The sequence below is a fragment of the Narcine bancroftii genome, chromosome 2 (genome assembly GCF_036971445.1).
Source record: "Narcine bancroftii isolate sNarBan1 chromosome 2, sNarBan1.hap1, whole genome shotgun sequence".
In the NCBI taxonomy this organism is placed as follows: domain Eukaryota; kingdom Metazoa; phylum Chordata; class Chondrichthyes; order Torpediniformes; family Narcinidae; genus Narcine; species Narcine bancroftii.
In genome coordinates this window covers 82,584,614-82,596,760 of record NC_091470.1, presented here as the reverse complement: position 1 = coordinate 82,596,760, position 12,147 = coordinate 82,584,614, and the positions used below count along the sequence as shown (strand labels likewise).

Here is a 12,147-nt window from a genome sequence, read left to right as displayed (position 1 = left end):
CCGTTGTCTTCTCTTCCTCTCTTCTTACCGTTGCTTTCGATTTTTCTTTTTTTGTCGCCATCTTCTTTCCACCTTTATACTCACTTTTCTTTAACTTTTATTTCTGTGCCTTTGTGTTTTCCTTTGTTTTTCCCGACTTTTCTGGAGAGGGCTGGAGTTCACCGTCCGGCCACTACTCCATCACGTGACTCCTCCCCGTAACAAGCCATTTTGACCCACAAGTCCGTGCCGTCCCATTTACACCTGTGAGAAACACTGCTCACTATTAAATAATTTTGTAAAGTCAATTGGCGAAGTGGTATAACACTTTTATTTAATGTTTTTGCAAGACCGGGTGTCCTTCAAATAGGCACACCTGGTAATACTCAACAGCTATTTTTATATATCACTTTGAGTTAATAACCACTCCTCCGTTGGTTTAATTGGTCCTACTTCAACTTATCAAAAGCTGTTTCTCCCCTTGTCTTGTAGCCCGCCTTTATTTACTTCTCCCACTACCCTTGTTTTACCACCCCCTACCCTTATTTTCTTTTTATCCTAATTTGGTATGTTGCTTTGTTGCATGTTCCTGTTCTTTTGCAATTCTCCCAGCAAGTTGGGCCTTTTCTGCAATCTCTTGCAGAAACTGACCTTCTTTTGCAATCTTGCAGACATCCCCCCCCCCCCCCCCCACAAATCTCACACCTGCTTTCTCTAGGTGGCTATTATTAACACTACATTCTTCAGAAACAGCACTTTGGCTACTTTTCATAATTCCCCCTTTTTCTATTTATCCTGTTGTTTCTGCATCATTGGAGATAGAACCATAAGATGCCTCCAGTTTGGATAACGTCTCATCATCAGTCTCCTCTATAGTCTTCATGCTTTTACTGTCAAGTAAATACAGATGATCTCGTTTTGACCCATCTTCTATGACCCTTAAGGGCATTTGTTTCATAATTGCAGTTTCAATAAGCCGCTGTGTAAGCCTGCACACACAGGGTATAATACAACATCCCACACCAGTTAATAATCCTGCCAACACTATTAGGGAAGTCAGTATGGAGACTATTACTCCCTTTCATTTACCAAAGTACAAATCCAGCCACCCAGTTAGTGACGTGTCCACTCCCAAATTTTTGGCCAACTCCTCAGCCAGGGTGGAGAGGCCCTGCAACACTTTTGCAATAGTTCCACCTGGAGCTGTATTGTTTGGGATAAAAGTACAGCAATTGCCACCCAGCATTACACAGACACTTCCTTTCTCTGCTAACACCATGTCTAGTGCTATCCTGTTTTTCCAGGCCACACAACTGGTGGCGTCCAATTGCTCAGCGATTCCCTTTACAGCATCACGGGTATAATTTATAAACTGTTGTTGATTATAGTAAATATAGTTTATCCAATCCACATTTTTATTAATAGTTGCCCACCAAAAGAGGTTGACTCAAACCCTGCTGCTATTTGATTGTGTGCATTTAATTCGTTGGGTACTCCCTTTGAGTCAATATAAATTCGGTCATCGAATGTCCCAAGGAACTCCCTCTTACTTCTCTTTATCCTTATTACTGTCTCCCGTTCAAATACCAAGGTGAAAGGTATGGCCAATTGAATGATTGCACAGGTGCCCTTCCATTTGGGAGGAAGGATCGGTCTAAGGATCCTGCCTCCGCAGAACCACCATAGATCCGCCCAAGGTACATTCAAAGCTGAGTAGTTCCCTCCTTTCCCCTCAGTCACGTTTTGTACCTTTGTGCATATTTGTAGCTTTCCTATGTTCCTCATGAACTGCCTTCCTTGCCTCGACTTGCAGGCTGTGTGATTTCCTGACACAGCTGAGAATGCCGGCGGAATCCAGACATCCTTCTTCTTCAGAGGAGGGAACATCAGGGATAAAGATTCACAGGACTGGTTTCCCCAGGTTGCTCCATCCTGATGCAAGACCATCATGCACCTCATTCCTTGTCTGTCTTTACCCCAACCCAACAGAAATGGAACTACCTGTGCTATCAGAACGTCCAGAAGCGCATGCATAGCAATTGCTCATTTAAATTCTTCACCCGTATATTTTACTAATTCTACCCAAGCATTTGTATCCCCATATCCCATCTCAATCTCAATTGTCTGTCTAAGGTCCTCTACCTCTATTATCTTTTCTACTTTTGGATCATTGGGTGGGGTTATGGTTTCACATTGGGCATTATTGTGGAGGCACTATAATTTAGATTTGTCTTGGCTCTTTCTTCCTATGATTATTCTAAAACAACATGCCAACGGGTCCCTTCCACTGATGTTTATCCCATTCCAAACTTTCCCAATTTACTCCTTTTGCGTAGGTTTTTCCATTTATTTCCTCAATCCATGAGGTTCGTTTAATGGTCAAATAAATAGGATTGCACCATTTGTCCTTGCAGTTAAGGACAAAGGGTCCCTTAAAAATTGATATCTGTTTTTTTTTAACGCGCAATTCTGTGTTAGTTGTCCACCCCTGGACCTGGGTGGTCCACCACACATCATTCCAATAGGGGCAGTATCTATTGAGGCGCATATATTTTTCGTGAGCACCATACTGTTTCTGGCTCTTGACCCCTCCTCAATCTATTAAACTACAAACATCAAACTCAATTACGTATAGGCTAGAGCTCTCGGGGATATTAATTGTGAAGTTTATTGGACCTGAGAACTTGGTGATGGATTCTAATTCTCTCCATACTGGGGTATGAATCCCATTGACCCCACCCTGGTTCCCAATTACTAACCCTATCCAGCACATCCACCACCATCTCGTGCTTCTTTCTCCTGGAGGAGGAGGGTGGTACATAGGTACTTAACTTATGTTTCACAAACTATGCAAAGTCCTGGTCTAATGACCATCAATGTTTTTTCAACTGGATCTTGAGTGGGTCTTCAGTGGGATGTATGTGCCTAGTCGGCGATTCCATAGGGACCCCCACCGGTCCTTTCACTCATGTGTGATGTGTCCACCCTTTTTCGGCAGTTCTTATTTCCGTCTCAGTGGTTAGAAGGGTTAGAAATGATCCCTCCCAACTTGGCTGGAGCTTGGTATCCCCTTCACATCTTGACCAGAACCCAATCTCCTGGTTGTATTTGGTGGACGGCAAACTCGAGTGGAGGTGTCAGGGCCCACAGACCCTTTTCCCACTAACGCTCCTCCAAAAGTTAGCTTTCTGCTCATCTTTACCTGTTAAAGAACAAAATCCTACAACATATCAACTAGTCAGTATCCTTTCAGTACATTTCATCTGTTTCTTTTACATTTCCCATATTACCCCTACCGCCCCTCCCCCCACTTTGGTTGGCTCTGCCAACCAACTTGCAATAGTGTAAGTGCACCCAAGAGTTTTATTTCTTCCACTTTTACTGCTGTTGGAGTGGTGAGGAGGACCAAATGGACCCTCTCACCCAATTTTTAACCATGACAAAAGAACCAGGCTGAATAACATTTGGTGTTTGTAAAGGCTCCAGTGGTTGGAAAGCAGCTCTCACACGAAAGGCAACTTGCCGAATTGCACGTGTCAGAGCCAGGATATAAGGAATTATATCAGAACTCATGATGCAAGGTAACGGGGAGGGGAGAATAATCATTATATGGGGTGCAGAGAATGACCGTAAATCATCTCCGCAGGTATTAACCCATGGCGGGAAGCCGGTTCCGTCCAAACCTTAAAAAGGGTGACTGGGAGCATTGCACCCCTTGTTCCTTTTGTCTGCTCACAGAGCTTTGCCAGTTTAGTCTTAAGGGTCTGATTTGCGCGTTCCATCATACTATCAGCTTGTGGGTGATAATCACAATGTAACTGTTGTTTCATTCCAAAGGTATTACAAACCTTGCGGTTAATAGCAGCAATGAAATGCGGCCCATTATCTGAATTAAGGTGACAAGGAACACCAAATCGAGGAATGAACTCCTTACATTACATATGCACTATGGTAATGGCCTTGTTGTCCCTGCTTGGGAAGGCCTCAACCCATCTACTAAAGCAATCTATTGTTACTAAAACATATAATTCTGACATCTAGGTAACTCAATAAAATCCAGCTGCAATGTATCAAATGGTCCTTCTGGCAAAAGAGTTTGACCAACGTGGCAAGGATGACCTTTACCTGGATTAAAATGAGCGCAGGTGAGACACCTGCTGCTAATATGATCAGCAATTCTTCTGACCTCCAGATGCCACCAAGTCTGCAGAATTTAATGGCATAGTGAAGTTGACCCACAATAAATGGCATAATGTAAAACATCAAGTACCCAGGCTGCCAATTGATCAGTCATACAAGTTTGCCCGGCTGGGGTTACCCAAAACTCAAGTACATTATCATAATAACAGCCAGAACATTTCCATCACTCAATTTCTCTATCAGAGGCCTCCCTCTGGTGGAGTGGAATCTCCTGGATGGAAGGCATAAGGCTCGTTGAGGAGGACTCATGTTGCACTAAATCTTTGGGGACCCAATCCTGATAACCCTGCACTGCGACTTCAGCTGCTTTATCTGCTGCCTCATTAAGTTTAGAAATCATATCTTTACCATGGGTATGTGCTGCAATTTTAAACTGTAAACAAATGTGTATCTTGTGTGGTCCCTTTAAGAGTATTCCTGGCTGTGTTCTGCAGTACTCTGCACAAACTGGCTGTGTTATCTATGTTTTCAAGAACTTCTCAAAACATTTCTTCTGGGCTTCCTGCCAATTTGCCTGGCTGATAGAGTGGTATCGTATTTTTTTCTGCAGAGTTCTTTCAGGTCAACAGGTGTCCTGTCCTGTCCTCACTGAGGCTTCAGCTTAATTTTGAACTGTGCAATTGCAGACAAATGTGTTTTAACAAAAGCTTCTAGAATTTTCTACAGACTTTCTTTAAATCTTAACAACTTTGTTACAGTGGCTGGATGACTTATCATGGCTCTGGGTTCAAGCACTAACAGGATCCGAAAATACTTTGGGTACTGCTGGTGCAGAGGGGACCACTGCTGGGGGTCTAGATACGGGCAGATGATATGCTAGTGGTGGTCCTTAAGGGGGTCCCCGAGGAGTACTCGGAGTCCATCCTACGTCCTCCCAGGGGTCACTTGTCTCTCCCTCCTCCATCAGCCTTAGGGCTTTCATTTGACAGTAGTCTTTGTTTATCCTCCAATACGGGAGGTTTTTCCTGCCTGCCTTTCACCTTTTCTTTTTTCTGATCTTTCCTTTCCTGTTCTTTTCTATGTGCACATTCTTTCTGGAGGACTTCCACAGGTTTTACTGTCCCCCTTCTGTCAGCGGGATCCCCAGGTTTACAGCGTTAGTCTGTCAACTTGCAAGCTTCTCTCTCTCTTTTCTTTCTTGTGTCAGTAGGTACCATTTCCCTATTATATTTCTAGCTTTCTCATTCTCCTTTGCCTCTTTAATTAGTTCATCATCCCATGTTCTTCCTAAAGGCCACCCAATTTTACCTAATCTCTTATTCAAAGCCCCCCCCCCCCCCACAAAACTTTACGTATAATCTTCTCATCTTCTGGATATTTCTCACACACTGTATCCATACAATTACTTATTAAGGTCCCTGACCTTATCTGAGCTCCCGGAGCTCCTATTCAACCACGGTCCCAGACTGCCGAGTTCCCTGAACTCTTAATTCAAGTCTGATCTTTCGGTGTCCACCGTTAAATTCCATCTGGTCTCTCAGTCCCCGGCCACAGAATCACGCAGAGACGGTTCATTCAGAGCAGGGAAAACGGAGAAAATAAAAATTTACTTACTCCGCTGGCCAAATCCCTGGTCTGCACAGACCCACTCCACTTTGCTCCTTCTGCCAAAGATCTGCAGACCATTTGGAATTCCACTTCCGACACCAAATGTGGATTCCGGTTTGTTTGGTGGACCTAACAAATTAATGTTACCCAAACTTTGTCCTGGTCAGATTCTTTGAGTTAAGTTTCCAATTCCTTATCATCCTCCCCAAGGGACTTTCAGGAGGAATTTTCCCAGAGACATTCTTTGTTCTCTTATCCGGACCCGTACATGTACTTCCCTTATTTCCCATATTGGTCCTCTTATTCCCGATCCCTTCGGGATCTAGACCACCAAAGCAATACTTAAAAGTCAAGTTTTCTTACCTCGGACCATGCACGAGTTACCTGGTCAATGCTGTACCTGTCTCACCATTTATTGTACCGGTTCACCCAGACCTAGTCCAGTTCTTAGTCAGTCTATCCAAGGAGATAGGCTTGCAAAATACCAGGACCATTCAAACCTGGAATGGGTCGCGTCTTCCTGATACCCTATGAGCCGCGACCCTTGGGAGATGACGGGATTGTGGACGACCCCCAATTTTGAGAAACATTGCTCACTGGTTAAATAATTTTGTAACGTCAATAGGTGAAGCGATATAACACTTTTATTTAACGTTCTTGCAAGAGCGGGTGTCCTTCAGACAGGCACACCTAGTAATACTCAACAGCTATTTTTATACATCACTTTGAGTTAATAACCACTCCTCCGTTGGTTTAATTGGTCCTACTTCAACCTATCAAAAGCTGTTCCTCCCCTTGTCTTGTAGCCTGCCTTTATTTACTTCTCCCACTACCCTTGTTTTACCACCCCTATCCTTTTTTTCTTTTTATCCTAATTTGGTATGTTGCTTTGTTGCATGTTCCTGTTCTTTTGCAATTCTCCCAGCAAGTTGGGCCTTTTCTTCAATTTCTTGCAGAAACTGACCTTTTGCAATCTTGCAGACTTCTCCCCCCCCCCCTCAAATTTCACACCTGCTTCCTCTGGACGGCTATTATTAACTCTGCCCATCACATTCTGCCGAAACAACACTTTGGCTACTTTTCGCACACCCAATTAACTTTCACCTCCTGGTACATTTAAAACCATGGGAGGAAACTGGAGCCCCCGGGGAAAATCCACGCAAACACAGGAAGAACATACAAACTCCTTACAGACAGCGCGGGGTTCGATCTGCAGTCTTGATCACTGGCGCTGTAACAGCATTGCACTAACCACTATGCCAACCTCTGTCTTTCCTGTGAAGGCAAGTGACCATTCCAGGAGGAATGGAAGAATACTGCTGAGCAGCCCTGAAAGAAGTGGAAGGAAGAAGGCCAGCACTGTTTTGGCACCAAGTCAGGACTCTGAAAATGCAACGGGTAGTGTCACCCAGGAGGACTGGAGTCTGACAGGGAGCAGTGAGCCGGCAGGCAGCCCAACTCCCCCAGTGTGCTCTCAGGCCAGAGGAAACGGCAGCGTGACCCATGAGCAGTTCAAGGGGGCCATGGCCATGGTGGTCAACCAAGGCAATCCCAGGAATTTCCTGGAGTCCTTCAACAAAATTGGGGAAGGCTCCACAGGCATCGTCTGCGCGGCCACGGAGAAGCAGACGGGCCGAAGGGTGGCAATCAAAATCATGGACCTGCGGATGCAGCAGAGGCGAGAGCTGCTCTTCAATGAGGTGAATGAGGACAAGGGCTTACCAATCCCCTCAGGGCTGGAGCAAGGTGGGCACAGGCTGATCACTGGACAGGATGGGCACACACTGATCAATGAGGGGTGGGGACAGACTGATTGATGAGGGGTGGGATGTGCCAAGGGAAGGCAGGGGTGGGTCAGTGAGGCAGTGTCTGGTGATACAAGTCTGGGAGCTGGCAGAATGTAACCACCAGAGTACAGGTGTCAGAGTGGCAAGGGTCAGTGAGTTCAGGGTTCAGAGAGGGAGGTCAATATGTTCAGGGATCAGTGATGCATCCGTGGATTTAGGGGTTAAAGCATTTAGAGCTCAATGAACCTAACCCTAACCCTAAGGAGTCATTGAGGGGAGGTTCACTAAGTCAGTGAGGAGAGGTTATTGAGTTCAGTGAGTCAGTGATGGGTTCAGGTGTCAGGGGAGTTCAGTGGATTCAGAGGTCAGTGAAAGGAGAAGTTCCAGGGGACATCAAGGGGAGGTCACTGGGCTCAGAGGTCAGTGACAGGAGGGTCATGGGTTCGGAGGCATTGAGGGGAGGGTCATTGGGATCAGACACGAGTGACAGGAGGGTTACTGAGTTTAAGGTTCACTGGGCTTGGCAAGTGAGAGGGTCAGAGATTAGTTACGGGGGTTCAGGGAGGAGAAAATCTATACAATACTGGAGAGTGCATATACTCGTTCATCATGGGAAGGGAGTGTCTGTGGGCTGGATGTCCTGCCGGGGGCGGGGGTTTTGTTCAAGGAGTGCCTTCCTTGATGGATGTGGTCATTGAGACATCTGTGTGTGGTTCATCACCAGGTGATGATCATGAGAGACTACCAGCACGAGCACGTGGTGCGAATGTACAGCAGCTATCTCGTGGGTGACCAGCTGTGGGTTGTGATGGAGCTGCTGGAGGGTGGAGCCCTCACCAACATTATCTTACAAACCAGGTACTCATGCCTTACGCAGACTGGAGTCTTAGCAGCATGGGCAGTTATTTTCTCTTGCAGAAGAGCCTCGAACGAGGATCACTGTTTAAAATTTTAATGGGCTGACCTGTTAATAATTTTTGCTCCTATGTCTTGTGCTCTTATGGTCTGTGCAACTTGTGCATCTCGAGGAAACCCACACTACTAATCCAACTTGGAGGATCTGCTGTGGAAGATCCTCATCGACTCTGCTGCACCAAACAGTTGCTGTGCAGAAGCAAGAATGCGCTGCTTAACATCTGTTTGGGGAACATCTGACTGCATATACACCCATGGTCCCATAATTATTCAGTGGTCACGAGCAAGCCCACAGCAACTGAGAAAAAGCGATCTCAAGTTAAAGGAAATTGTATACTGTATACCCAAACTGATCTCACTGCCCACTCTCTCCCCACAGCCCCGTGTTGGTCCCCACATTGATCCCACTGCCCTACTCTCTCCCCACAGCCCTGTGTCGGTCCCCACACTGATCCCATTGCCCCGTGCTCTTCCCACAGCCTCATGCCATCCCCACACTGATTCCACTGCCCTACTCTCTCCCCACAGCCCTTTGTCGGTCCCCACACTGGTTGCATGGCCCTGAGCTCTTCCCACAGCCCCGTGTCGGCCCCACACTGATCCCACTGCCCCACTCATTCCCTACAGCCCCATACAAGTCCCCACGCTGATCGCAGTGCCCCACTCTCTGGACACAGCCCCATGTCAGTCCCCACCCTGACCCCACTGCCCCACTCTCTGCCCTTGGCGTTGTGTCGGTCCCCACTCTGATCCCATTGCACCGCTCTCACCTCACTGCCCCATGTTGGTCCCCACACTGATTCCACTGCCCCGTGTTTGTCCCCACACTGATCCCACTGGCCTGCTCTTTTTCCACAGCCCCGTGTCAGTCCCCACACTGATCCCATAGCCCTGCGCTCTCCCACAACTCCTTGTTGGTCCCCACACTGATCGAACTGACCCACTCTCTCCCTACAGCTCTGTGTTGGCTCCCACACTGATCCCACTGCCCCACTCTCTCCCTACAGCCCTGTGCCAGTGCCCTCACTGATCCCACTGACCTGCTCTCTGCCCATAGCCCCATATCAGTCCCCACACTGATCCCACTGCCCCACTCTTTGCCCACAGTCCCATTTCGGTCCCCACACTGATCCCTACTTACAATTTATATGTTTACAGGTACACTCTAGTATCCCATATAGCTTTGCTAAGTGTATAAATTGGTTTTCGCATATCGTCGACATCACATAATGCCCTATTTCACAGAATGTATTATGGACGTTAAGTGGTGCATATTTGTATTTTAGAATTGGGGATGGATAGGGAAATGTTAATGTTGAGGGGATGATCATTTACATCGTCACTGAAATTCTGGGACCATATATGGTGGAGGAGGAGGATTTCATCATTGTTTACAGCTGGATGCGCCCCATGGAAGTGGAGAAGAAGGAAAACCAAGTTTAGCTGGAGACACACAAGACACTGTAGATGGTGGAATATGGAACAACAAACAATCTGCTGGGGGAACTCAGCAGGTTGGGCAGCATCAATGGGACAAAGAATGGTCGACTTTTTGGGCCAGAACCCCTCGCCAAGACTGAGACTACCCACCATTTAAAACATGGTCATTCACGCTGTGTTTTGCTTATCTTATCAGATCCAAGTAGTCTGCTTTGCAATCCATGAGCCCAGCTCCCCCTTCTCATCCCATTTTTTTTTTCCACGTGTTTATTTGGTTTCATTTTGAAAGCATAAATGCATTTGCATTCACCACAATTTTGGCAGCACATCCAGGGTCAATAGGTGAGTATGTCACCTGTTGTTTGAGCCCAGAACAAAGCGTCTTCCCATTCCCCCCAAACCCCTTCCCGCCTCATCCACTAGCTCTGTGATAAGAGTGCACATCCCTTCTCACACAGAAGGCATGGCCTCCCACCTGGTTGGTTGTCTTCACGGTCAGGTTCCCTGTATGCTGTAGGTTTAACGCTGTTATTTGCCATTTATGAGCCTGAGGAATTAACTAAATATTCCATCTGGGCACCCTCCAACTAGGAAGCTTTAATATTGACTTCTCCAGTTTCCGTTAGCCCCCTCCCTGTCTCTCCCCTTCCCCTATTCGTATGTCTCACTTCCTCTAGCGCATACTCTCTCTCTCTCTCTCTCTTTTTCCCATTTCCTCTGTCTCCTTTCTTCCATCTCTGCCACCCCAGCCCTTTCTCCCCCCAGCCTTTTTATTCTGGTGCCTTCCTGCTTTTTGCTCATCCAGGCCTGGTGTTGGTTATAAGTCTTGACATGTATATTACATGCATATCATGTATATTATATTTTAATGTATTATTATGTGTCAATAGAGGGGAACCTTTGAACCTTTTCCATATCTGTCTGGACTCTGCGGGACCTGCTGAGTTTCTTCAGCATTTTTGTGTTTTTACTACAGCATCTGCTAACTTTCGTGTTTCACTCTAACGAGATAGGCAAATTAGGTCCTTTCACATGAGAGTATACAGGAGGGAGCACCAACAACAACCTTGTACACAATGTCACCAAATCCAAAGGGCTGATTGTTGACTTCAGGAAGAGAAAACCAGAGGTGTACAATCATTGGGGAATCAGAGGTGGAGAGCAAATTTAAATTCCTGGGAGTCACTATCTCGGACCCTGGACCCAGAACACTAATGGGATCGTGAAGAAAACATGTCAGCGCCTCTAATTCCTCAGGAGTTTGTGCAGGTTTGGTATGACATCAGGAACTCTGGCAAATTTCTACAGAGGTGTGGTGGAAAGTGTACTGACCAGTTGCATCTGGTATGGAAGCATCAATACTCCTGAATGTAAAGCCTGGCAAATGGTAGTGGACATAGCCCAGGACATCACATATGAAGCTCTCCACACCATGAAGAAAATCTATATGGAAGGCTGCTGACAGAGAGCAGCAGCAACCATCAAGGATCCACATCACCCAGGACATGCTCTCTTCTCACTGCTGCCATCAGGAAAGAGGTATCGGTGCCACAAGACTCCTACCACCCTGTTCAGGAACAGTTGCTACCCCTCCACCATCAGACTCCTCAATAACAAACTCATTTAAGGACTCTTACTTGCTACATTATCTATTACTGAATATTTACTGAATGTGGTGGGAAGTGAGGACCTGGATGCAATAGCTATATAGGCAGTGCTGAGCAAACTTGTGGCCCTAAAGATAGATAAGTCCCCTGGTCCTGATGGAATGCATCCCCAACTACTGAAAGAAACAGCAGAAGTTAGAGCAGAAGCTTTGGTGATAATTTACTAAAATTCTCAATACTCTGGGCAGCTCCCAGTGGATTGGAAGATAGTTACTATCACACCACTGTTCAAAAAAGGCTGTTGGCAAAAGGCAGGGAACTATAGACCACTTAGTTGGGAAAATGTCAAGTCAAGTTTATTGTCACCTGATCGCACAAGTACAACCCAACCAAGCAGCCTTCTCCGGTACTCAGTGCAAAGCACGCCGGCACACAACCAGATACAACACACGTACAGACAAACAATACATATGCAGGACAAGTATTCATAGATAAAAATAAATGTTATTTCATGAATGTGAGAGCCATGGATGGTTAATGTGAGCAGGTCCTTTGGTCATTCACCATTCTTACTGCTCGTGGGAAGAAGCTGTTCCTCAGCCTGGTGGTGCTGGCTCTGATACTACTATATCTCTTCCCCAATGGGAGCAGCTGAAAGATGCCGTGTGCAG

General features: G+C 46.3%; 1 protein-coding gene across 1 annotated transcript in view; it reads left to right on the top strand.

Annotated features, from left to right (window-relative positions):
* LOC138753828 (serine/threonine-protein kinase PAK 4-like) overlaps positions 1 to 12,147 on the top strand; it is a 48,110-nt gene that overhangs the window by 23,777 nt on the left and 12,186 nt on the right. Inside the window, exons 4-5 of the mRNA XM_069917265.1 lie at positions 7,011 to 7,427; positions 8,239 to 8,372. Of these exons, the coding sequence (XP_069773366.1) occupies positions 7,011 to 7,427; positions 8,239 to 8,372 (551 nt within the window). The remainder of the gene's footprint in view (positions 1 to 7,010; positions 7,428 to 8,238; positions 8,373 to 12,147) is intronic.